The sequence below is a fragment of the Garra rufa genome, chromosome 1 (genome assembly GCF_049309525.1).
Source record: "Garra rufa chromosome 1, GarRuf1.0, whole genome shotgun sequence".
NCBI lineage: Eukaryota > Metazoa > Chordata > Actinopteri > Cypriniformes > Cyprinidae > Garra > Garra rufa.
The window spans coordinates 83,276,075-83,303,147 of NC_133361.1; the positions used below are offsets into that span (position 1 = coordinate 83,276,075).

Genomic DNA, 27,073 nt, shown 5'->3' on the forward strand with positions numbered 1-27,073 from the left:
GGAATTTTGTTTTATTTACAATCATTGGTGGGAATACATAGATGGGGCTGATCGTCCCCCCAGTTATTCCAGGGAAACCGGGTTGGTGTAGTATTTTAAGTTTCTTCCGACCACTTTTGCGAGACGTAGATGCTCTCTTCGTTGAAATGCAAACTGCAAACGAAAGTGCTGCCCCGGAGAATATTAAAAGAAGGCCCCTCATCTCTCTTTATTAATCTCACCCAAGACTTGCGTAGTGTTTCGTCGTAGATCAACCTGGTACGCTTCAAGAACAACTGCTGCCATTGTTGTTATCGTTGCAGTAGCGTTACTAGCAATGACCGGAAGTTCTATTACCCTACTCCGCGTTCCGGAAGCAGGAAGTGAGACATAGGCCTATACCACGACTGAGGTGAGTCCCTTGAGCAAGGCACCGATCCCCCAACTGCTCCCCGGGCGCCGCAGCAATGGCTGTCCACTGCTCTGGGTGTGTGTTCACGGTGTGTGTGTGTGTGTGTGTGTGTGTGTGTGTGTGTGTGTGCACTTGGATGGGTTAAATGCAGAGCACAAATTCCTAGTATGGGTCACCATACTTGGCCTCACTTCACTTCCTTTCCTTTCATTCTAATTACTTACCATCATGTAGTTCCAAACAAGAAAGGCCTTCATTCATCATCAAAACACAAACATATAAGATAAATTGAGATATTTTTGGGATGCTTCGAGAGCTTTCTGACCCTGCATAGACAGCAATGCAACTGAAATGTTCCCAGGGCCAGAAATGTAGTAAGGACATTATTAAAATAGTTAATGTGAACTCAGTGACTCATCTGTATTTTTGCTCAAAGAAAACTAAAATGACGACCATATTCAAAAATGTCTTCTCTTCCACGTCAGTCTGATGTCCTTACTAGCTTCCTGGGCCTGGGAACATTTGCATTGAAGTCTATGCAGAGTCAGAAAGCTCTCGAATTTCTCCAAAATTATCTTAATTTGTGTTCGGATGATGAACAAAGGTCTTGCAGGTTTGGAACAACATGAGGGTAAGTAATTAATGACAGAATTTTTAATTCTGAGTAAACCTTTTCCTTTAATAACTGGTAATGTGCTACAGCAAATTTGTAATAAATAAATAAATATAAATATAAATAAAATAAAAAGTGACTCAATCACATTTCCCATGGCATGAAGTTGATAAAACCTGAAAGTACACCAAAAGGCACTGCTAAGTAGACCTAACAACTTGAGTCATATTTGATGACATGAGATTGGCATTGAACTGGATTGGTGTCATCATCTGTAAGGAGGGCCACAGCAACATCTTCAAACTCATCAGACTTGTCCTAAATAAAAAAACGGAAAAAAGAGAGATACAAATCACACAAAAAAATCCAGTGTCCAAAATGGCATTGAACAATTTAAGATGTTTTTTTTAGACTATCAATGATTTTTTTAAATATTTACAATAGTTTTTGACAATTAATTTAAAAAAGACAGCTAAACTAAGCTAAAGTTTACACAACAATTTAAATTCAATCATTATTAACGTTTATTCCATAGTCTTTCTTTTTGATACCACAAAATGGTATCAAAATTTTGTGTAAATAAATTTTGTGTTATTGACTTATTTTTCTATTTTGGGTGAGTGGTCTGAACAAAAACACAGATATAGTAACAGATGCAATCAAATATTTATACACTGAATGAACAACAGTATGAGCAAAAACACTTTTGTATTTTGATTACATACATAGAGTGTTATTCACAAGGAGACTCGCCTGAAGGTTCTCACAAAGCCAATCACACAGGATGGACAGTGGAATGGCCGGGTGTGTAATTTCTATTAAAAAAGTGTATAAGGTTGACTGTGATGTTACCAGAACAAATGTGATTTTAAATATTCTACTCAGACATATACACAAATAACGTGTTTAATCTAAAAATAGCTAGATCAAAATAGCAAAAACAAACACAAAGTGGACTATTTATAAGGTTAACAATTTTGATTCATTCAAAAACGAAACAATATGAATTCTTTCAAATCGCTCATTCAATTCAATAACAAAACACCTCTGTGCTGTGCAGAGAACAAAAAAACTGCTTTGACTGGTCTTTTTTTAACTATTTTGGTTGGCGAAATACGAGCAGAAACAGATTATTCACAACATTGTTGTTAATACCTTACTCACTGAGTTAAATTATCTGTAAATGTTTGTTCTGGAAGTGAACTTCTCCTTTAAGTTGCTATTTTAAACAGCTAAACAATTAACTTAAACTATAACAACTAACATTTGTATGAACTGAAGTTTAACATTGATTTACCTCAGTTTTTGCCTGTTTCATCGAAGGCTGCGCAAACATATGATGCAGAAAAGTAGAAAAGCTATGTTACAAACATATGAAGCAGAAAAGTATTAAATGTTCAAGAATACAACACATTACAGCTATAAAAACTGAATTCAACATTAAATGTGTAAAAACTAGGCTATCAAGCAAATTTTGCTTACCTTTTCCTCAGCTTACGAGTAGGGTCCGGCTGCGTCCTGCAAGACAGGGGCGTGTCGCGAGCAGGCGTAACTTTAGAAAAAGGCGTGTCTTTACCGTTCTGAAAGTCGATCACACCACAGCCCAGGAGATGGCGGTAGTACACATCGCTTGTGAACTGCCAATGAAAGTCAAAGAAGAAGAAGATTCTGAGGTTTCAGACTGTGGCATCTTTATGCTGATGGTGGGATTTATTTTAATTATTTTAGCTTTACGGTTAGTTCATGTCTTAATAGTTGTTAGACCTAAAGCACTACTGGGGCACAGGCCCCCATTACTCATAAATTCAGTTTTTACATGTAGTTTAATGTCTTTATTTTGGGATTATCATCAATGTAAATTATAACTCAAATTGGAGATCTTACTGGGGCACCGCTTATTTTTACCGGGGCACGTGCCCCAGTAAAAAGGGTCTAGCAACGCCCCATCATTTTATGCTCTTTGTTTTTGTGCTGTCTGCCTTTTACATTGCTCTGGATGCTCCTTTTGACTACACAATTGTAAGGAACTGTTATTTCTATTTGCTTGGGGTAGCTTTTTAAAATATATATTTAAAAACATATTTACTAAAATGTTTTTCTATCTTTGTTTTGTTCAAGAGGATATGCCAGTGCTGAGGAAGTGGTGGTGTGTGATGTTGATGGAAAATTTCCCACTGGACAAGTAAGTCACACGTGTGCATTCAGATATTTAACTGTTCATGGCAGGATTCATGTTATAATGTTTGCATTTCTGATGTGGGGAAAATGAAATAACTACCTCCAAAAACCACATTATCTAGCCATGAAGAAGTGTTCGCTCACTGGACAGAGGCGTCAAGGCAATTGCTGAGCGGCCTTTGACACCCAGTATTTCGCCTGAGGAGGTGAAGACATGAGGAGACGGAGGTAAAAGTTTGTAATTTCAAGGCAGTCATAACAGAAACTCATGGCACAACAAAGTTGTGTTTAACAGTTTAACAGTCGCTGTTTAACTTGGGTTTGTGATTACTTTATTAGGCTGTTGGCGAAGCAAAACGGGGGAAGAATGATCCCTTCATTTTGGATGATGCCATGGTCAGTTTTCAGTCAAGAGCATCACAGTAGCATCACACTAAGATCACAAAGTATTAATGACTTGTTTTTTTTTTTTTTTAGTCAGATTGTCAACATGGATGTATCCATGGTAATACCCACCCTCTCTCATCTGTCATCTTGCCTTTCCTGCATCATCTATTTCTGTTATGCCAGAGCTCCCTGGATGGCTGGACACACACCGTACATTCTCTAGTAACAAAAACAACATGGTAGACCAGGGCAGGGGAGGTGTGTATGTGGGCTCTGCAGGTGTTTCACTGCATACCTCCCCCCTTTCAATGCAAAGAAATCTTAGATGAGGCTTATATCAGTGCTTAGGTTGGACAAAGGCAGTGTGCGGGTGGAGATATAGGCATGTTTTCACCCCTTCACGACACTTCTTTTAATGTAACACACTTCAGATTAAGCACATATTCTTTTAACATCCATTCTAACATAGGACAAGTTTGGGGTATTGAGGGGTTCAAAACATTTCAAACCCCAGCAAAAACCAGCATGCATTTTATTTTATTTTTTTACCCATAGCTAATGACTTGTTTATTTTTTGGTCAGGTTACCGACATGGAAGAACAGGAAACTTCCATAGTAAGATACTTTGGAGACACAGTTTCCTATTTAAAAGCACCAGATATGGTGGGAGCAGACCATAGTCTTTCATGGAGATGTACAGTATGAAGTATTATTGCGAAATAGACAGAAATGTCATCCATAACAGCTGGGTGGATTGCAGGGCAGTGGTTTCCTTTGCATGCACTGCTAATTCCCTGGAATTGCAAATCTAGTTATATTTGATCTCTTCAACAGAACATAGAAAACACGCAAGAAGCCAGCAAGTAGCAGAACCAGTTGAAAGAAGCCAATGCCTTCAAGGGCGAAGTACAGGCCCCACGCTTCCTCACCATGGGGGCCTACGAATGTGAGGAGGCGCTGGAGGAATTCGTCTTGCATGGGAACACCTTCATTGAAGAAGAAAAATATGCAGTCATGGCTCATGGACCCATTTGTTTTTAATTAAAAAATTTTTGATGATGAATTTAGGTTATTTTTTTATGTACATGTATCTATTGCTGGTCATGGGGTGTGAGCGTGTGTGTGTGTGTGTGTGTGTGTGTGTGTGTGTGCATATGTTTGTGTCCATTTTAGGACAGAAGGGGATAAAAGTTCATACGGGTGTCATTAAGGACCAATTTAGGCTATTTTTTATGAACCTGTATCTATTGCTGGTCCTGGCGTGACTGCGAGAGGTGCGAGTATGCGTGCCAGTGAATAAGAGAGAGGGAAAAAGCCATATTTTTTGGTTTGTTTGCCATATTAAAATAAATTCCTTGTTCATGATATAAAGTGTTTGAATAGTTTATATGTTTTTTCACTGGTGCCAGTTTGAAAATAAACTGCTAATTATTAGATTTGCGCCAATTTGAAAATAAACTGTTAGTTCTTCTTTGTCTTAAGTGTATTTTGCAACGCTTAAAAAAAGAATGTCATCTGTCTGCGTCCTCGTCTAGGGGGCGTGTCTTTAGTGGGCGTGTCATGAGCTTTAGGCGTGTTTTCATATGGTGACGTCGCGGCTAAGGGGGCGTGTCTTTAGGGGGCGTGTCTTGAGTTGTGGGCGTGTCTTTAGTGCTGCAGGACGCAGCCAGATACTGATGGAGTTTACAGGGGATGTTGACCGTTATGGTTTGAATGATGCGCGTGCGCAGAGCTCCAACTTGTCCCATCAGAAATTTAAAATATAAATAAGCGTTATAAATATGATTTCGACTAAAAAAATTACCCTTACATCGTGTATACACTGGACACGACAGTTTCCGCGCCGCATCGCAACAGCTAAAGGGGCTGTTCACATATAGTGTCTTTTGCGCGGCGCGCATAAAAGAGTTCGTTATTTCAAATGTACAAGCGCACTATGCGCGCTCATAATGAACCGCGGGTCATGTGACGCGAACCAACCAATCAGCTTCATCCTTTCCCTTAATAACATTGAAAGCACTGCCAAGTTGTAGAAACAGCTTATCATAGTTGTACAGGAATAACCAGTGATTTTTAATGCTGGAAATCCATTTATCCTTTGCTGAATCTTCATTGAATCCATTAAGTGTGCAGGTCATGGTTGCTTGGTATTAGTTAAAATAATAATAACAAGAATTTATTATATTATTGTAATCACACACACACACACACACACTATATATATATAAAATGATATACCTAACTGATGATCAATAAATTATAGGTACAAGCTAATAACAAAGTGTATCGTCAATTTTGCAACAAAGGGACTACTACAGGACCGGAAACAGGAAATGGGAAGTTGAGAAAAACTAAAAGTCAACAAATTATCAGGGTGTGAAGCTAAAAATGTATGTAGCTAACATGTGATCCACATGTTAAAACCAATTATAACACATGAAAAATTTCCACATGTGCTCTATTATGTTGCACATGTGGAAAATTTGTGGACACATGTGAAATTCATGAGGTTTTTCTGTAAGGGTAGTGTTTATTATGTAACATTTGACAGAAATTTGGTTTTCCCCAGTCATTGTTAAGATACGTTAAGCCACGTTAAGTTATTTCCTTATCTATGGGGGACGCTTAATGTGATACATTCACTTTATATGCGGAATAAGAGCTCATTATTTTGACAGCAGAAAGTATTTTTTTATAAGTAAAATTTGACAGAAGATGGTCTTCCCCAGTTGAACCATGTTAAACCATGTTAAGCTTTTTCCTTAATGAAGTTCTATAGGGAGAAAAAGCTTAACGTGATATTATTTACTTTATATGCTGAATGAGATCTCATTCTTTTGACAGCAGCAAGTACTTATTATAAGTAATATTTGACATAAGTTTGGTTTTCCCCAGTCGTTAAGATACGTTAAACCACGTTAAGCTGTTTCCTTATGGAGATCTATATGGGGGACGCTTAACGTGATATATTTACATTTACATTTATTCATTTAGCAGACGCTTTTATCCAAAGCGACTTACAATTGGGAATACAACAAGTGATTCATCCTAAGGAGGCAGATCGACATAGGAAGTGCCATGAATACATGAATGAGTGCCAAAAATACCATATGACAGGCGTTGTTAGATGAGTATGGGCTAGAAAGGGAAGATCAGGAAAGAGAGAAGAATTAAAAAAAAAAAAAAAATTTGAATATATGATTGATGATAAATTGACTGGTTGAATATATTCACTTTATTTGCTGAATGAGATCTCATTCTTTTGACAGCAGCAAGTGTTTATTATATGTAACGTTTGACAGAATTTTTTATTTTTTTTCCCATTGTTTCCCATGTTCCCATTGTTCCCATTGTTAAGCTCCGTTAAAGCGTTTTTTTTTTTTTTTATGAACTTCTAGGGGCGTTGCTAGACCCTTTTTACTGGGGCACGTGCCCCAGTAAAAATATGCTGTGCCCCAGTAAAAGCTCAAATTTGAGTTATAATTTACGTTGATAATTCCAAAATAAAGACATTTAACTACATGCAACAACTGAATTAACGAGTAATGGGGGCCTGTGCCCCAGTAGAGCTTTAGGTCTAGCAACTCCCCTGGGAGGCGATCACTTTATATGCTGAATAAGAGCTCATTCTTTTGACAGCAGCAAGCATTTATTATAAGTAAAATTTGACAGAAGTTTGGTCTTCCCTGGTCTCTGTTCAGGTCAATTAAACCATGTTAAACTGTTTTCTTATAATGGGCTTCTACGGGGGAGAAAACGCTTAACGTGATTTTATTCACTTTATCTGTGGAATAAGGGCTCATTCTTTTGATAGTAGTTAGTGTTTGTTACAAGTGGTTTGACAAAAATTTGGGGATTCCTGGTCGTTTTTTACGTACGTAAGCCACGTTAAGCATTTTAGAACGTCTGGAGCACATTTGCCACCAACTGGACAGGGGTGGGAACTACAGTATTACAATAGATCACCCTCTGTGTGGTGTATTCCGTCAAAGTGACAGACAGCCTTCAGATTTTTCTGTCACTGATTAAAACATTCCGTCAAAGACGGACAATTTTCGGTTAACGTGATCTCTGATGGAGTGTAAACTGATGTTGGGGAAAACTAATTTTCAAAGCAGTTTAACATAACGCTGCAACAAAACAAAATGTGACAAAAATAAAGGGATATGAATACTATTGCAAGGCACTGTATACTTAGGTAGTCTATTAGATTGTAAAAATACTAATAGTCTGATAAACTATTCAATTTTAGCTTTTAAATATTAATATACAATTTGACTCATCTGATTACTGTTTTGGCTGTTTAGGATTTTACTACTCCATATGGAAATCTATATCTGTTCCAAAAAATATTTTTTAGACCTCCGCTAAATACCTCTGACTAGTGACTAATTTACTTTTAAAAGTAATGCATTACACTTTTGCTTTACTCCCTAAAAAAGTATCAAATTACTTTACTTAGTAGTGTTACTTTTACTTATTAAATCTATGCAGGGCTTGCTTGTTTGTTTTTGATATAAAAAGTTTGATTTTTAACAAATGTAAAAGCCCTTTCATACCAAAAAGTGAAATGAATAAGCCTAAGACTGAAGCAAAAGCAAATTCATGTCTGTACAGTAGAACTGCATAAGATGGAAGTTCAACACTCTTCAGCAATGAGAAAAAGTAAGCACGGATGTTAGCTAATCTAAAGTAAGTTTTGCTTATTAGACTGGTTGAATTGGATCAACAAAGGTCAGCAGCAAAGACATTGGTTAATAAAATGGGATCAAATACATAAATGAAAACAAAAAGTAACTGGCGGTACTTTTTTGAAAAAATGGTTTTAGTTTTGGTTAACTATAATAACTCTGATGCATATTTCTAGCAAAATGCATCTTTCTAGAGCTATTTTTTCTTGAAAAATTGATCATTTAAAAACTTTGTTTCATATCAAAAGTAACAAAAAACAAAGTTCATTGTGATTATTGAATGGCAGGTGCTACAAATAATGTTTGTGAAGTTTTGTCCATCAACGGAAAACAGCAAAGATCTTGGAATAATCTTGGAAAAATAAAGCACAAATGTTAGTTAATCTAAAGTAAGTTTTGCTTAATAACATGGTTGAATTGGATCAACATTGGTTAATAAAATGGGATTAAATACATAAAGGAAACAAAAAGTAACTGGCAATACTCTTTTGAAAAAGTAACTTAGATATTTTCTTGTAAATTAAAAAGTAATGCATTACTTTACTAGTTACTTGAAAAAAAAAGCAATCTGATTATGTAACTTGCGTTACCCCAGCACTGAAAAATTCCCAGAAGCATGACACATCACAAATTATTATATTTTATTTTTATTTAAAAAATATATATTCTCATTGTTATTACTAAAGTACATAAAACTTGTTTGACTTGTTTGTTCAGCGATTGGATTGAGATTTGGGGAATTTGGAGGCCAAGTTAACACCTCAAACTTCTTGGGCTCCTAAAACCATTCTCAAACCATTTTTGCTTTGTAGTAGGGCACATTATCCTGCTGAAAGAGGCCACAGCCACCAGGGAATATCGGTTCCATAAAAGGGTGTACATGGTCTGCAACAACGCTTAGGTGCAACCTGGTGCCATGTGTTTCCCAGGTCAGCAACCCATCCAGCCATCCATGTGATGTAAAACAAAACGTGATTCATCAGACCAAGCCACCTTCTTCCATTGATTTGTGGTCCAGTTCTGATGCTCACGTGCCCACTGTTGGCGCTTTCAGTAGTGGACCCTGACTGGTCTACAGCTATGTGGCCCCATATGCAACAATCTGCGATTCACTGACTTCATTAACATAAAAGGTGCCATAGAATGGAAAACTGTTTTTACCTTGGCATTGTTTCCTTGTTATATAAATCTAGTGTTTGCAAAAGACCACTGAAAAAGAGGCCAATTTCAATATAACACAGACTAAGACATTTTAGTCGTTATCATTAATAGTCACGCCCCCAACATTTGCTTCGCCGAATCATCAGATGATCTGCAGGTAGTCTATTGTGAAAAAACAAAGCGAGGACAATAGCGAAAATGGCAGATCACGGAAATAAATGTTATGTTCCAGGATGTGCAGGGGATGTTAAGTGCAGGGATGGGTTGGTGTCTGTACTCAGAAAGCAATGGAAAACACATAATGCTATCTAATAAAATAAGGCAAGCCAATGAAGGGACACGTGACATTGCAGTACACAAGATTTCACTTACCACATATACAGAGTAAGGAGAGTGGTTGTCAAATGTGGTAAGTACTGCAGCTGTAGTATTGTGTTACACAGAGCATGTGGTATCGCCGATCTCAAAAGTGAACCTAAAAAGTTATTGTCCATTCACTATGGCAGCTTCAATGCCCCGCATATTAATAGCGGCTTGAGCTCCGTAATTAAATATAAATTTTCCTCCATGTGTGACAGCTAAATGAGCCAATAATTGAAACAGCCAAAACGAGCAGAGTTCATCTTTATTATTCAAGAACCTTCCAAATAAGGTAATAACAGAGCAAACGTTCACTTGCTGCGTAATATATCCCACCCACTAAGAGACGCCTTAATGAAGAGATAATCAGTGTTATTCATTTCACCTGTCAATGGTCATAATGCTACGCCTGATCAGTTTATGCATAAGTAATATAAAAAAATGTTTCTTCTGCACAGAAATAATTAATTTAATTTTATCTTTTTAAAAAATATTTTGCAAAGTGCATAATGTAGCTATATATTAGTTATTTATAAATAAATATATAATTGCATATAAATATTATTTAAAAAAATATTTCTCAGCACATAAATAATGAGTTAATATAAAGATTTTTTTAATAATATTTTTAGCACATAAATAATGAGTTAATATAAAGATTTTTTAAATAATATTTTTAACACATAAATAATGAGTTCATATAAAGATTTTTTAAATACATTTTTAGCACATAAATAATGAGTTAATATAAAGATTTTTTAAATACATTTTTAGCACATAAATAATGAGTTCATATAAAGATTTTTTAAATACATTTTTAGCACATAAATAATGAGTTCATATAAAGATTTTTAAATAATATTTTTAGCACATAAATAATGAGTTCATATAAAGATTTTTTAAATACATTTTTAGCACATAAATAATGAGTTCATATAAAGATTTTTAAATAATATTTTTAGCACATAAATAATGAGTTCATATAAAGATTTTTAAATAATATTTTTAGCACATAAATAATGAGTTAATATAAAGATTTTTTAAATAATATTTTTAGCACATAAATAATGAATTAATATAAAGATTTTTTAAATACATTTTTAGCACATAAATAATGAGTTAATATAAAGATTTTTTTAATAATATTTTTAGCACATAAATAATGAGTTAATATAAAGATTTTTTAAATACATTTTAGCACATAAATAATGAGTTCATATAAAGATTTTTTAAATACATTTTTAGCACATAAATAATGAGTTAATATAAAGATTTTTTTAATAATATTTTTAGCACATAAATAATGAGTTAATATAAAGATTTTTTAAATACATTTTTAGCACATAAATAATGAGTTAATATAAAGATTTTTTAAATACATTTTTAGCACATAAATAATGAGTTCATATAAAGATTTTTTAAATACATTTTTAGCACATAAATAATGAGTTCATATAAAGATTTTTTAAATACATTTTTAGCACATAAATAATGAGTTCATATAAAGATTTTTAAATAATATTTTTAGCACATAAATAATGAGTTAATATAAAGATTTTTTAAATAATATTTTTAGCACATAAATAATGAATTAATATAAAGATTTTTTAAATACATTTTTAGCACATAAATAATGAGTTCATATAAAGATTTTTTAAATACATGTTTAGCACATAAATAATGAGTTCATATAAAGATTTTTTAAATACATTTTTAGCACATAAATAATGAGTTCATATAAAGATTTTTAAATAATATTTTTAGCACATAAATAATGAGTTCATATAAAGATTTTTAAATAATATTTTTAGCACATAAATAATGAGTTAATATAAAGATTTTTTAAATAATATTTTTAGCACATAAATAATGAATTAATATAAAGATTTTTTAAATACATTTTTAGCACATAAATAATGAGTTCATATAAAGATTTTTTAAATACATTTTGAGCACATAAATAATGAGTTCATATAAAGATTTTTAAATAATATTTTTAGCACATAAATAATGAATTAATATAAAGATTTTTTAAATACATTTTTAGCACATAAATAATGAATTAATATAAAGATTTTTTAAATACATTTTTTAGCACATAATTAATGAGTTAATATAAAGATTTAATAATTTTTTAGCACATAAATAATTAGTTAATATAAAGATTTTTAAATACATTTTTACCACATAAATAATGAATTAATATAAAGATTTTTTAAATAATATTTTTAGCACATAAATAATGAATTAATATAAGGATTTTTTAAATACATTTTTAGCACATAAATAATGAGTTCATATAAAGATTTTTTTAAATACATTTTTAGCACATAAATAATGAGTTCATATAAAGATTTTTTAAATACATTTTTAGCACATAAATAATGAATTAATATAAGGATTTTTTAAATACATTTTTAGCACATAAATAATGAGTTCATATAAAGATTTTTTAAATACATTTTTAGCACATAAATAATGAGTTCATATAAAGATTTTTAAATAATATTTTTAGCACATAAATAACTAGATAAAAAGTTTGTTAGCAAACTTTAAGTTGGCTTGAGAAAGCCTAGCCAGTAAGTTTTAAGTAGTTTTAAAAGCTTTTAGTTTAAAGAAAGTTTAAAGGTTTTCAGTTTGAAATAGTTTTAGTTTGATTGATAAAGTTTGAAGATAGATAGGCTAGATAGATATAAATAGTTTGAAAATAGAAAGATTTATAGATATAAATAGTTAGAAGATCTAGTTTGAATGTGAATAGATAGACATGAGGTTACTAGGGTACCCAGGGTGGTAGCATGATTAGCTAGTTGCTAGCATGATTTTAGTAAGACTAGCAAGTCGCTAGCATGATTTTAGCATGACTAGCAAGTCGCTAGCATGATTTACCAAGATTAGCAAGTCGCTAGCATGATTTTAGCATGACTAGCAAGTCCCTAGCATGATTATAACATGACTAGCAAGTCGTTAGCATGATTCTAGCAGGACTAGCAAGTCACTAGCATGATTATAGCATGACTAGCAAGTCGCTAGCATGATTTTAACAAGACTAGCAAGTCGTTAGCATGATTTTAGCATGACTAGCAAGTCGCTAGCATGATTTTAGCACGACTAGCAAGTCGCTAGCATGATTTTACCACGACTAGCAAGTCGTTCGCATGATTTTAGCATTATGTTAGCATGACTAGCAAGTTGCTAGCATGATTTTAGCATTATTTTAACATGACTAGCAAGTCGCTAGCATTATTTTAGCTTGACTAGCAAGTCACTAGCATGATTTTAGCAAGACTAGCAAGTCCTTAGCATGATTGTAGTATGACTAGCAAGTCGTTAGCATGATTGTAGTATGACTTGTAAGTCGCTAGCATGATTTTTAGCATGATTGTAGTATGACTAGCAAGTCACTAGCATAATTTTAGCACAACTAGCAAGTCGCTAGCAAGATTTTAGCATTATTTTAGCATGACTAGCATGGTTTTAACAAGACTAGCAAGTCGTTAGCATGATTGTAGTATGACTAGCAATTCGCTAGCATGATTTTTAGCATGACTAGCAAGTCACTAGCATGATTTTAGCAAGACTAGCAAGTCACTAGCATGATTTTAGCAAGACTAGCAAGTCGTTAGCAGGATTGTAGTATGACTAGCAAGTCGCTAGCATGATTTTTAGCATGACTAGCAAGTCGCTAGCATGATTTTAGCACGACTAGCAAGTCGCTAGCATGATTTTAGCACGACTAGCATGTCGCTAGCATGATTTTAGCACAACTAGCAAGTAGGGGTGGGTATCGTTTGAAATTTATCGATTTCGATTCCGATTCCGATTCCACTTATCGATTCCGATTCTTTTCGATTCCCAGTTTCGATTCCGATTTAGTAAAAAAAAAAAAAAAACAAACACAAAAGTCAAACATTAATATATTAAACATGTTTATTTTCAGTGCTAGCTTGCAACATATTATTTTATTACAGGGGTTCTCAACCTTTTTTATATCAGGGCCCCCTTCTTCTTGGGTCAGTTTTGCAAGGCCCCCCTATGCCTGACATTTCCTCTAAAGGTGTTTATTTTTTAACCTTTTTTATTAACCTAAACATTAGTTTTGCCTTTTTATTTTCTCCTGCATGTTATTAAAAAAAATCAAGCAAACTTTAAATTAAAGCTATACTTTTGAATTTAAAAGAAAATCCTCTGCTCTAACTTTTTAACATGAATACACACATACAGATTTAAAGCACCTAAATTATTTAATTCAGACATTCTTCACAACTTCAGAGTACTCTTTCTTAAGTGACTGAATATCTACTGTTTGTATTCATTATAAAATAAACATATAAATGAAAAATACAGTAAATACATTGTAAATCTGTTTATGCTGGTGCTCATATGTGCTTAAACACCACTGACCCTTACAAGATCCACCTCTATGGGTAAGCATTCATTATAAAAAACTCACAGGACATTCATTTTGAAAACTATGCAAATATTTTGAAATTTCACGCAAAAATACTAAGGATCAGAGCACCGAAAGCATGAATAGTTTGTGAATCAACAGCGGACTTATGCGTGCCTAATGTACGACTCCGATATACAAGAATGAATACATTAGGCACGCGCGAGTTCGTTACTCTGGTCATCTTTGCCTTTACATTAACGGGAGGGTTTGTTTCATGCAGCCAAGAGATAAAGTAGATACCTGTCTTCCCCCGGGGGTATAAGTGACTTTTATGTGGGCTTTTGCGAGACGAAATAACATATATTCCTTCTGGAGTGGGCGGGCGCAGGACTAAAATCCGTCCCTTGCAGATCTCTAAGATGAAGTTTGCGTGCAGCGGTAGATTTGTCTTCGGTTTTTACAAAGCGTAGACACACTTTTAAACGCTTACCGTGATCCATCTTTTCGACTGATGTTTACATTACCACGTAAAGTCCTGGCAGATTGCACGTGCGGAAGGTCCTGGCAGATCACTAGATGGAAAAAATGCAACCAGGAATCGAAACGAGGAATCAAAATTTTAATATTATAATAAGTATCCGATTCTTTATCTTAAGTATCCGATTCCAGAATCGGAATCGATTTTCGATTCCCAACCCTACTAGCAAGTCGCTAGCATGATTTTAGCATTATTTTAGCATGACTAGCAAGTTGCTAGCATGATTTTAACATTATTTTAACATGACTAGCAAGTCGCTAGCATTATTTTAGCATGACTAGCAAGTCGCTAGCATGATTTTACCAAAACTAGCAAGTCGCTAGCATAATTTTAGCAAGACTAGCAAGTCGCTACCATGATTTTAGCAAGACTAGCAAGTCGTTAGCATGATTGTAGTATGACTAGCAAGTCATTAGCATGATTTTTAACACGACTAGCAAGTCGCTAGCATGATTTTAACATTACTAGCAAGTTGCTAGCATGATTTTAGCACGACTAACAAGTCGCTAGCATGATTTTAGCATTATTTAACATGACTAGCAAGTCGCTAGCATGATTTTAACATGACTAGCAAGTCGCTAGCATGATTTTAGCATTATTTAACAATGACTAGCAAGTCGCTAGCATGATTTTAGCATTACTAGCAAGTCGCTAGCATGATTTTACCAAAACTAGCAAGTCGCTAGCATGATTTTAACATGACTAGCAAGTCGCTAGCATGATTTTAACAGGACTAGCAAGTCGCTAGAATGATTTTAGCATTATTTTAGATTGACTAGCAAAGTCGCTAGCATGATTCTAGCATGACTAGCAAGTCGCTAGTATGATATTAGCATGACTAGCAAGTCGCTAGCATGGTTTTAGCAAGACTAGCAAGTCGCTAGTATTATTTAAGCAAGACTAGCAAGTCGTTAACATGATTTTTAGCATGACTAGCAAGTCGCTAGCATGATTTTACCATGACTAACAAGTCGCTAGCATGATTTTAGCATGACTAGCAAGTCGCTAGCATGACTTTAGCATGACTAACAAGTCGCTAGCATGATTTTAGCACGACTAGCAAGTCGCTAGCATGATTTTAGCATGACTAGCAAGTCGCTAGCATGATTTTAGCATTATTTTAGCATGACTAGCAAAGTCGCTAGCATGATTCTAGCATGACTAGCAAGTCGCTAGCATGATTTTAGCATGACTAGCAAGTCGCTAGCATGATTTTAGCAAGACTAGCAAGTCGCTAGCATTATTTAAGCAAGACTAGCAAGTCGCTAACATGATTTTTAGCATGACTAGCAAGTCACTAGCATTATTTTACCATGACTAACAAGTTGCTAGCATGATTTTAGCATGACTAGCGAGTCACTAGCATGATTTTAGCATGACTAGCAAGTCGCTAGCATGATTTTAGAACGACAGGCAAGTCGCTAGCATGATTTTAGCACGACTAGCAAGTCGCTAGCATGATTTTAGCATTATTTTAGCATGACTAGCAAAGTCGCTAGCATGATTCTAGCATGACTAGCAAGTCGCTAGCATGATTTTAGCATGACTAGCAAGTCGCTAGCATGATTTTAGCAAGACTAGCAAGTCGCTAGCATGATTTTAAACATGACTAGCAAGTCGCTAGCCTGATTTTAGCATGACTAGCAAGTCGCTAGCATGATTTTAACATGATTAGCAAGTCGCTAGCATGATTTTATCATTATTTTAGCATGACTAGCAAGTCGCTAGCATGATTTTAGCATGACTAACAAGTCGCTAGCATGATATTAGCATGACTAGCAAGTCGATAGCATGATTTTACCAAGACTAGCAAGTCGCTAGCATTATTTTAGCAAGACTAGCAAGTTGCTAGCATTATTATAGCATGACTAGCAAGTCGCTAGCATGATTTTAGCATTATTTTAGCATGACTAGCAAAGTCGTTAGCATGATTCTAGCATGACTAGCAAGTCGTTAGCATGATATTAGCATGACTAGCAAGTCGCTAGCATGATTTTAGCAAGACTAGCAAGTCGCTAGCATTATAAGCAAGACTAGCAAGTCGCTAACATGATTTTTAGCATGACTAGCAAGTCGTTAGCATGATTTTACCATGACTAACAAGTCGCTAGCATTATTTTAGCATGACTAGCGAGTCGCTAGCATGATTTTAGCACGAATAGCAAGTCGCTAGCATGATTTTAGCATTATTTTAGCATGACTAGCAAAGTCGCTAGCATGATTCTAGCATGACTAGCAAGTCGCTAGCATGATTTTAGCAAGACTAGCAAGTCGCTAGCATGATTTTAAACATGACTAGCAAGTCGCTAGCATGATTTTATCATTATCTTAGCATGACTTGCGAGTCGCTAGCATGATTTTAGCATTATTTTAGCATGACTAGCAAGTCGCTAGCATGATTTTAGCATGACTAGCAAGTTGCTAGCATGATTTTAGCACCACTAGCAAGTCGCTAGCATGATTTTAGCATTATTTTAGCATGACTAGCAAGTCGCTAGCATGATTTTAGCATGACTAGCAAGTTGCTAGCATGATTTTAGCACCACTAGCAAGTCGCTAGCATGATTTTAGCATTATTTTAGCACGAATAGCAAGTCGCTAGCATGATTTTAGCATGACTAGCAAGTCGCTAGCATGATTTTAGCAAGACTAGCAAGTCGCTAGCATGATTTTAAACATGACTAGCAAGTCGCTAGCCTGATTTAAGCATGACTAGCAAGTCGCTAGCATGATTTTAGCATTATTTTAGCATGACTAGCAAGTCGCTAGCATGATTTTAGCATGACTAACAAGTTGCTAGCTTGATTTCAACAAGACTAGCAAGTCGCTAGCATGATTTCAGAATTATTTTAGCATGACTAGCAAGTCGCTAGCATTATTTTAGCATGACTAGCAAGTCGCTAGAATGATTTTAGCATTATTTTAGATTGACTAGCAAAGTCGCTAGCATGATTCTAGCATGACTAGCAAGTCGCTAGTATGATATTAGCATGACTAGCAAGTCGCTAGCATGATTTTAGCATGACTAGCAAGTTGCTAGCATGATTTTAGCACCACTAGCAAGTCGCTAGCATGATTTTAGCATTATTTTAGCATGACTAGCAAGTCGCTAGCATGATTTTAGCATGACTAGCAAGTTGCTAGCATGATTTTAGCACCACTAGCAAGTCGCTAGCATGATTTTAGCATTATTTTAGCACGAATAGCAAGTCGCTAGCATGATTTTAGCATGACTAGCAAGTCGCTAGCATGATTTTAGCAAGACTAGCAAGTCGCTAGCATGATTTTAAACATGACTAGCAAGTCGCTAGCCTGATTTAAGCATGACTAGCAAGTCGCTAGCATGATTTTATCATTATTTTAGCATGACTTGCGAGTCGCTAGCATGATTTTAGCATTATTTTAGCATGACTAGCAAGTCGCTAGCATGATTCTAGCATGACTAGCAAGTCGCTAGCATGATTTTAGCATGACTAACAAGTTGCTAGCTTGATTTCAACAAGACTAGTCGCTAGCATGATTTCAGAATTATTTTAGCATGACTAGCAAGTCGCTAGCATTATTTTAGCATGACTAGCAAGTCGTTAGCATTATTCTAGCATGACTAGCAAGTCGCTAGCATGATTTTAGCATGACTACCAAGTCGCTAGCATGATTTTAGCATTACTACCAAGTCGCTAGCATGATTTTAGCACGACTAGCAAGTCGCTAGCATGATTTTAGCACGACTAGCAAGTCGCTAACATGATTTTAGCAAGACTAGTAAGTCGCTAGCATGATTTCAGCTAGACTAGCAAGTCGCTAGCATGATTTTTAACATGACTAGCAAGTCGCTAGCATGATTTTAGCACGACTAGCAAGTCGCTAGCATGATTTTAGCACGACTAGCAAGTCGCTAGCATGATTTTAGCACGACTAGCAAGTCGCTAACATGATTTTAGCACGACTAGCAAGTCGCTAACATGATTTTAGCAAGACTAGTAAGTCGCTAGCATGATTTTAGCTAGACTAGCAAGTCGTTAGCATGATTTTTAACATGACTAGCAAGTCGCTAGCATGATTTTAGCACGACTAGCAAGTCGCTAGCATGATTTTAGCACGACTAGCAAGTCGACTAGCAAGTCGCTAGCATGATTTTAGCACGACTAGCAAGTCGCTAGCATGATTTTAGCAAGACTAGTAAGTCGCTAGCATGATTTTAGCTAGACTAGTAAGTCGCTAGCATGATTTTTAACATGACTAGCAAGTTGCTAGCATGATTTTAGCACGACTAGCAAGTCGACTAGCAAGTCGCTAGCATGATTTTAGCACGACTAGCAAGTCACTAGCATGATTTTAGCACGACTAGCAAGTCGCTAGCATGATTTTAGCACGACTAGCAAGTCGCTAGCATGATTTTAGCACGACTAGCAAGTCACTAGCATGATTTTAGCACGACTAGCAAGTCGCTAGCATGATTTTAGCACGACTAACAAGTCGCTAACATGATTTTAGCACGACTAGCAAGTCGAATAGCAAGTCGCTAGCATGATTCTGGCATGACTAGCAGGTCGCTAACATGATTTTAGCATGACTAGTAAGATAGATAGATAGATAGATAGATAAGGTTTGAAGATAGATAGATAGATAGATAGATAGATAAGGTTTGAAGATAGATAGATAGATAGATAGATAGATAGATAGATAGATAGATAGATAGATAGATAGATAAGCTTTGAAGATAGATAGATAGATAGATAGATAGATAAGGTTTGAAGATAGATAGATAGATAGATAGATAGATAGATAGATAGATAGATAGATACCCAGCTAACAGGGAACGTTCCCAGAACATTCACTAACGTTCTTTAAAAGTTGTGTAAATGTTAGTACAAAACGTTATAAAAATAATGTTTTTGGAACATTCTTATAACATTGTTAAGGTTCTTGCAACGTTGAGAGAAAACGTTCTTAGAACAATGTTCTTGGAACCTTTTTAGGACGTTATTAGTAATTGATGAACGTTCTTATAATGTTGATAGAAAACGTTCTTACAATAACGTTCTTGGAACGTCTTTGGGACGTTACTTATACTTAATGAACGTTCTCTTAAATTTGAGAGAAAACGTTCTTACAACAACGTTCTTGGAACGTCTTTGGGACGTTAGTTGTACTTAATGAATGTTCTCTTAAAGTTGATAGAAAACGTTCTTACAACAACGTTCTTAAAACGTCTTTGGGACGTTACTTATACTTAATGAATGTTCTCTTAAGGTTGAAAGAAAACGTTCTTACAACAACGTTCTTAAAACGTCTTTGGGACGTTACTTATACTTAATGAATGTTCTCTTAAGGTTGAAAGAAAACGTTCTTATAACAACGTTCTTGGAACGTCTTTGGGACGTTACTTGTACCTAATGAATGTTCTCTTAAAGTTGAGAGAAAACGTTCTTACAACAACGTTCTTAAAACGTCTTTGGGACGTTACTTGTACTTAATGAATGTTCTCTTAAGGTTGAGAGAAAACGTTCTTACAACAACGTTCTTAAAACGTCTTTGGGACGTTACTTGTACCTAATGAATGTTCTCTTAAAGTTGAGAGAAAACGTTCTTACAACAACGTTCTTAAAACGTCTTTGGGACGTTACTTGTACCTAATGAATGTTCTCTTAAAGTTGAGAGAAAACGTTCTTACAACAATGTTCTTGGAACGTCTTTAGGACGTTAATTGTACCTAATGAATGTTCTCTTAAAGTTGAAAGAAAACGTTCTTACAACAACGTTCTTAAAACGTCTTTGGGACGTTACTTGTACCTAATGAATGTTCTCTTAAAGTTGAGAGAAAACGTTCTTACAACAACGTTCTTAAAATGTCTTTGGGACAATACTTGTACCTAATGAACGTTCTCTTAAAGTTGAGAGAAAACGTTCTTATAACAACATTCTTGGAACGTCTTTGGGACGTTACTTACACTTAATGAACGTTCTCTTAAGGTTCAAAGAAAACGTTCTTACAACAACGTTCTTGGAACGTCTTTGGGACGTTATTTGTACTTAATGAATGTTCTCTTAAAGTTGAGAGAAAACGTTCTTACAACAACGTTCTTAAAACGTCTTTGGGACGTTACTTGTACTAAATGAATGTTCTCTTAAGGTTGAGAGAAAACGTTCTTACAACAATGTTCTTGGAACGTCTTTAGGACGTTAATTGTACCTAATGAATGTTCTCTTAAAGTTGAAAGAAAACGTTCTTACAACAACATTCTTGGAACGTCTTTGGGACGTTACTTGTATTTAATGAATGTTCTCTTAAGGTTGAAAGAAAACGTTCTTACAACAATGTTCTTGGAACGTCTTTGGGACGTTACTTGTACCTAATGAATGTTCTCTTAAAGTTGAAAGAAAACGTTCTTACAACAATGTTCTTGGAACGTCTTTGGGACGTTACTTGTACTTAATGAACGTTCTCTTAAAGTTGAGAGAAAACGTTCTTACAACAACGTTCTTAAAACGTCTTTGGGACGTTACTTGTACTTAATGAATGTTCTCTTAAGGTTGAGAGAAAACGTTCTAACAACAACATTCTTGGAACGTATTTGGGACGTTACTTGTACTTAATGAATGTTCTCTTAAGGTTGAAAGAAAACGTTATTAGAACAATGTTCTTGGAACGTCTTTAGGACATTACTTGAACGTTCTCTTAAAGTTGAGAGAAAACGTTCTTACAACAACGTTCTTAAAACGTCTTTGGGACGTTACTTGTACTTAATGAACGTTCTCTTAAAGTTGAGAGAAAACGTTCTTACAACAACATTCTTGGAACGTCTTTGGGACGTTACTTGTATTTAATGAATGTTCTTTTAAGGTTGAAAGAAAACGTTCTTACAACAATGTTCTTGGAACGTCTTTGGGAAGTTATTTGTACTTAATGAATGTTCTCTTAAAGTTGAGAAAACGTTCTTACAACAACGTTCTTAAAACGTCTTTGGGACGTTACTTATACTTAATGAATGTTCTCGTAAGGTTGAAAGAAAACGTTCTTATAACAACGTTCTTGGAACGTCTTTGGGACGTTACTTGTACCTAATGAATGTTCTCTTAAAGTTGAGAGAAAACGTTCTTACAACAACGTTCTTAAAACGTCTTTGGGACGTTACTTGTATTTAATGAATGTTCTCCTAAGGTTGAGAGAAAACGTTCTTACAACAACGTTCTTGGAACGTCTTTGGGACATTACTTGTACTTAATGAATGTTCTCTTAAGGTTGAAAGAAAACGTTCTTACAACAATGTTCTTGGAACGTCTTTAGGACGTTAATTGTACCTAATGAATGTTCTCTTAAAGTTGAAAGAAAACGTTCTTACAACAATGTTCTTAAAACATCTTTGGGACGTTACTTGTACTTAATGAATGTTCTCTTAAGGTTGAGAGAAAACGTTCTTACAACAACATTCTTGGAACGTCTTTGGGACGTTACTTGTATTTAATGAATGTTCTCTTAAGGTTGGAAGAAAACGTTCTTACAACAATGTTCTTGGAACGTCTTTGGGACGTTACTTGTACCTAATGAATGTTCTCTTAAAGTTGAAAGAAAACGTTCTTACAACAATGTTCTTGGAACGTCTTTGGGACGTTACTTGTACTTAATGAATGTTCTCTTAAGGTTGAGAGAAAACGTTCTTACAACAACATTCTTGGAACGTATGTGGGACGTTACTTGTACTTAATGAATGTTCTCTTAAGGTTGAGAGAAAACGTTCTTACAACAATGTTCTTGGAACGTCTTTAGGACATTACTTGAACGTTCTCTTAAAGTTGAGAGAAAACGTTCTTACAACAACGTTCTTGGAACGTCTTTGGGACGTTACTTGTACTTAATGAATGTTCTCTTAAGGTTGAGAGAAAACGTTCTTACAACAATGTTCTTGGAACGTCTTTGGGACGATACTTGTACTTAATGAATGTTCCAGTAATGTTGAGAGAAAACTCTCTTACAACAATGTTCTTTGAAAATCTTTGGGACATTACTTGTACTTAAGATTATCTATAAGCTAATGTGCTTCAAAACAAGGACAAAATTCACGTTTACAAGACATGGGCATTCAAATCTTTCAGTCTCGTCACTTCCGGCAATATGAATCAACAATTTTGATGATATCACCGTGCACTTCAATTTCTCATCAAACGTTCTGTCCAATCAAATGCTCTCTAGAGTCTGTAGTGTCCCGCCCCTACACTATAAATAGACGCTGAATCTTAGTGATGGGAAGTTCGGATCATTTTACCGACTCGGATCTTTGAGTCTTGTTCAGCAAAATGAACAAATCTTTTTTCGAGTCATTTCCTTCATTTTACCAAAATATAATTTAAGAGCTACGTTTTACTTCCATAACACATGTAATGCTCATACATGTTAATATAACGTTGATCCCACTACAAACAAGACAAAACTATAAGCTATTAGAAATAAAAGATTGATGCATTGTTTACCTAGAGCTTCATGATTAGCTCCCTCACTTCTATCTGTCCCGGTTCGAGTCGTTCGTTCATTACGTGACAACCCCATAAGCTTAACCTATGCTGCCTGAGCCGGAAACAGAATTGATTAGTTCATCTCTCGAGTCTTCGTGTTTGAGTCCTTCGTTCATAGTTGCGCAATTGCGCATGCGCGACTAAACAAATCACTCCCCGAGACGACTCGTTCTTCTCGAGTCACATTAAGATTCGTTCAAAATGAACGAATCGTTCAAGAACGACCCATCACTACTGAATCTGCGGCTGAGATTGTTCACTTGTTCAGTGTAAAGGCGCGGTCACACTGCACTTTTCGTTCCGTTGACTTCCATTCACACGCATGCGAATGCGTTAGACCGGAAACACAAGCCCGTGCGAAACATTTCGAATTTCGCTGCGTTTGAAAGTTCAAGCTGGGTCAACTCTAACCTGCGAAATCATATCACGTGACTCAGTGTGACCAACAGGAGATCGATACGTCACAGCTTGACCTCTAGCTGAATGAAAATAACCTTAAATTTAAACATTTAAAACTCCAGTACTGCGGTAAAGTGTAGTAGATTGCATGTTTTTACATTTGAAATGTACAATTAGTTGTCATGTGCTGAATTTAACTTTTTAAAAAGACTGCATAGCATGACGTCATATCACGACCGTTGCAGCAGGATCCGAGGGAATTTCGCATGATCAAAGTCTAGTGTGACCGCGGCTTAAGTGTTTTCTGTTTGGTGAATGGCATGTGGTGCGCAATGTAGGCGATAGAGAACGATTCAGACTGGTTCTGTCACGCGAACCGCGGCAGCGCGCAGTCTACTCCGGTCTTGGCTCCAGTCCAGAGACGCGATCGCACGAAGCGATCATATGTGCAATCGGCATGTATTAAACTACACAGCCTCAGCATGATTATGATCACTATTTTGTTTTAGAAAAAGTTTCATATTGAATCTGTGGAGTAATTTATTGGACTGTGGCTGTCATAAGCTTACAAATGCGGATATAAATGGAACGCTATCAGGGGCGTGTTTACGTTAGGGGGGGCCCTAAGCAAACCTCCTGGAGGGGGCCAGCGATCAGGTTCCGGGAGAAATCGTGATCGTGATCTGAGGGGGAATCCCCTTCAGGAGATCGCGTTCCCATCTGAAAAAATTACCATCGTGGGAGAAATCGGTCGCGTGGGGACTTGGGGAAAAGTCGCGAGGCCCCCTGGCTCGCGGGGCCCCACGCAATTGCGTGCTTTGCGTGGTGGGTAAACATGCAACTGAACGCTATTAGCTATTCAAAATAAGTGGGCGGGGCTAGGCGATATGTTTTTGTTAAAAGTACGTCACCACATAGAATAACGCTGCGTGTTTCAAGGGACTTCAGTGGATTTTTAATGAATGTTCTCATAATGTTGAGAGAAAACATTTTTAGCAGAACACTCTTAGAATGTTCCTGTTATATTATTAATATAGGCCAAATTATAAAATATATTTAATATATTTAACAATTAAACATCATTATACACAATTATTAATTGTGCTCTTTATAAACAACAGTCTTGCTTGTGATTTTGATCAATTATTCTATAATACAAAAAAATAAGATTTTTTTTATTTATTTAAAATGCAGGTGACATTTTATCACAATATCCATATTTTTTTTTTTTAAATGGCACAACAGTAACAAATGAAACCAAGACTTTTATTTATGTTATGTTATGTGCATGTTTAAACTGCAGTTAATTTTTTTATGCAGTTAAAAAAGTTTAATTAATAACTTATTGAATAAGGAAACATCAAATTCTGCAAAACTGTTCATTAAGCTTTCTATTAAATTTCACATTCAAAAACACATGAAATCTGAAAACAACATAAGATGTATTTCTTATGTTTAAATACATTAAAAAAAATCTTTTTAATGCTAGACTATCCAATATACACATGCGCAGTCATGAGCACGAGCTTTCAAACACTGCCTGTTTCTATAGGAACCGGAGCTTCTAACGGCCGCTGCAGTGACGTGATGAGTTTCCTAATTAACGACTGGCTCATTCATTTAGAAGGCGGGACTAATTCGTCTTTACGGACACGCGTGATGAGCATGAAACAAGTCTTTAGCTGGTCGCCATTTTGTGAGGGTCATTCATTCGCGGTTCAATAACTTCAATCAGTTATGGGGTGATTCTTGAATGATGTCTGTGTCTGTGCAACATAGTCGATTTATTGTGTGTATTTAAATTGTGATGAAAGTCAGCATTTGATCGTCGTCATTCACGGACGCACAAAACAACTTTGAACACACACATCACAAGAAATGGTAAGTGCCAGTGATTTATTTTCGTATTTAATGTTAAGTGTTAGCTTTGTTTAATTACCATTATTTAAAATAGCATATTTAGTCACCATATAATGTATATCTGACCAATTTTTTTAGTATTATAGTATTACTATAGTATTGACAATAAATTGGTGTAATACTGAGGGATTGTTTTGAGGTAAAAAATATATTTTAATTAATTTTAAGACATTTTTAATCTTGCAAATTATAATTTTGTATGTTCCAATTGATTTCTAATGTTCCCGCCCAGTAGTGTCGTCCTAACATTAAACTGGTTGTGGACACTGCTTTCCTGAGAGGGTCCTTTGCAGGAGTTTGGTCGGTTACCGGTAAGTTCAGTTCATTTTGAAAATATATGCATGCCTTAATATAATTAGGAGCAGGACTTGCATGATGCTAAAAATAGGCATAATTATTCAATCTAATAATTTTTAATAAAGGTCTTAGTGAACGACACAGGCCTTAAAACGTGCAACCAAAATGTTATCTCTTTTGTGGTTCAATTATTCCATTTAAATACACTCAAAATTGTATTAAAAGGCTCATTAATAGTGTAATCATGTAAATTAAGTCAGGTTTGTCTTACCTAAACAGTTGTTGAAAACCAAAGTTTGTCAGTTATCTGTGCTTTAGGTTTTAGTGACAGCAGCATAATAATCCTGCTTCTGTCTAAATGTTAGTTTCCTTGCAGTCACCAAATCTATTACTTGAAACTCATCTTTGATGATTAAAATTACATATGTAAACGTTTTTTCCATTTAAATGTATTTCTTTTGTGTGTCTAAATTTTGTTAATTGTTATGGTTATGTCAATCACTGTAATTTTGAGAGCGAATCTATGAATGCATTTATTCAAATTCTTATAGCCTAGACAGTGAGAACACTTCCTTTATAATCACTAAAGCTGTCGCTCATCTGTTATTGTACAACAATCTTGTGTTATAACTGCTATACATTATAAAGTGGTGGCCAACATTACTAGAATAGTTGTAACCAGATGAAACCAAATGATGGTTTTAAATCAGTTATTTCTATCAGTGTCAGCTTGAAATATCAGTTTACATTTCCAAACATTAATTTTCCATTAATTGTAAAAGTCCAATGAGATTTTTGTTTGCTCCACAGACACAGATCTGATCTCATCATCATCCAGTTTGTCTGGAATGACATGAAGAAACAGAACGAACGGAGACAGATTAAATCCAGAAGATCTGCGGCAAAGTCTTTAAGATGTTTCAAGAGACCTATCTGCAAAGGTACAGTACTGTTAAAAGTTTTAGACACTTGTGTGAAAATGTAGTAAAATGAGGATGCTGTCAAAAATAATGTCATAAATAGAAGATTAATAAGAAGAAGTTAATAGAAGATTCTTTATCAATGAACTTCTATTAACTAAATTTAATCAACATTTGGTGTGACTATCCTTTGATTTTAAAGCAGCTTTTGCCCTAGGTGCACTTGTCTAGTTTTCCAGGTAGCTTTGCAGGTAGGATTCTTCAGAATCCAGTTCTGGATTTAGTCTGTCTCAGTTTGTTTTGTTTCTTTTTGT

The 27,073-nt window shown here is 35.2% G+C and overlaps 1 protein-coding gene across 1 annotated transcript in view; it reads right to left on the reverse strand.

Moving 5' to 3' along the window:
- Positions 1-1,204: 1,204 nt before the first annotated feature.
- Positions 1,205-27,073, reverse strand: part of LOC141342745 (uncharacterized) — a 74,950-nt gene continuing 49,081 nt past the window's right edge. The window contains exons 9-10 of the mRNA XM_073847275.1: positions 2,487-2,641; positions 1,205-1,322 (exon numbers count right to left, since the gene is read on the reverse strand). Coding sequence (XP_073703376.1) covers positions 1,205-1,322; positions 2,487-2,641 — 273 coding nt within the window. The remainder of the gene's footprint in view (positions 1,323-2,486; positions 2,642-27,073) is intronic.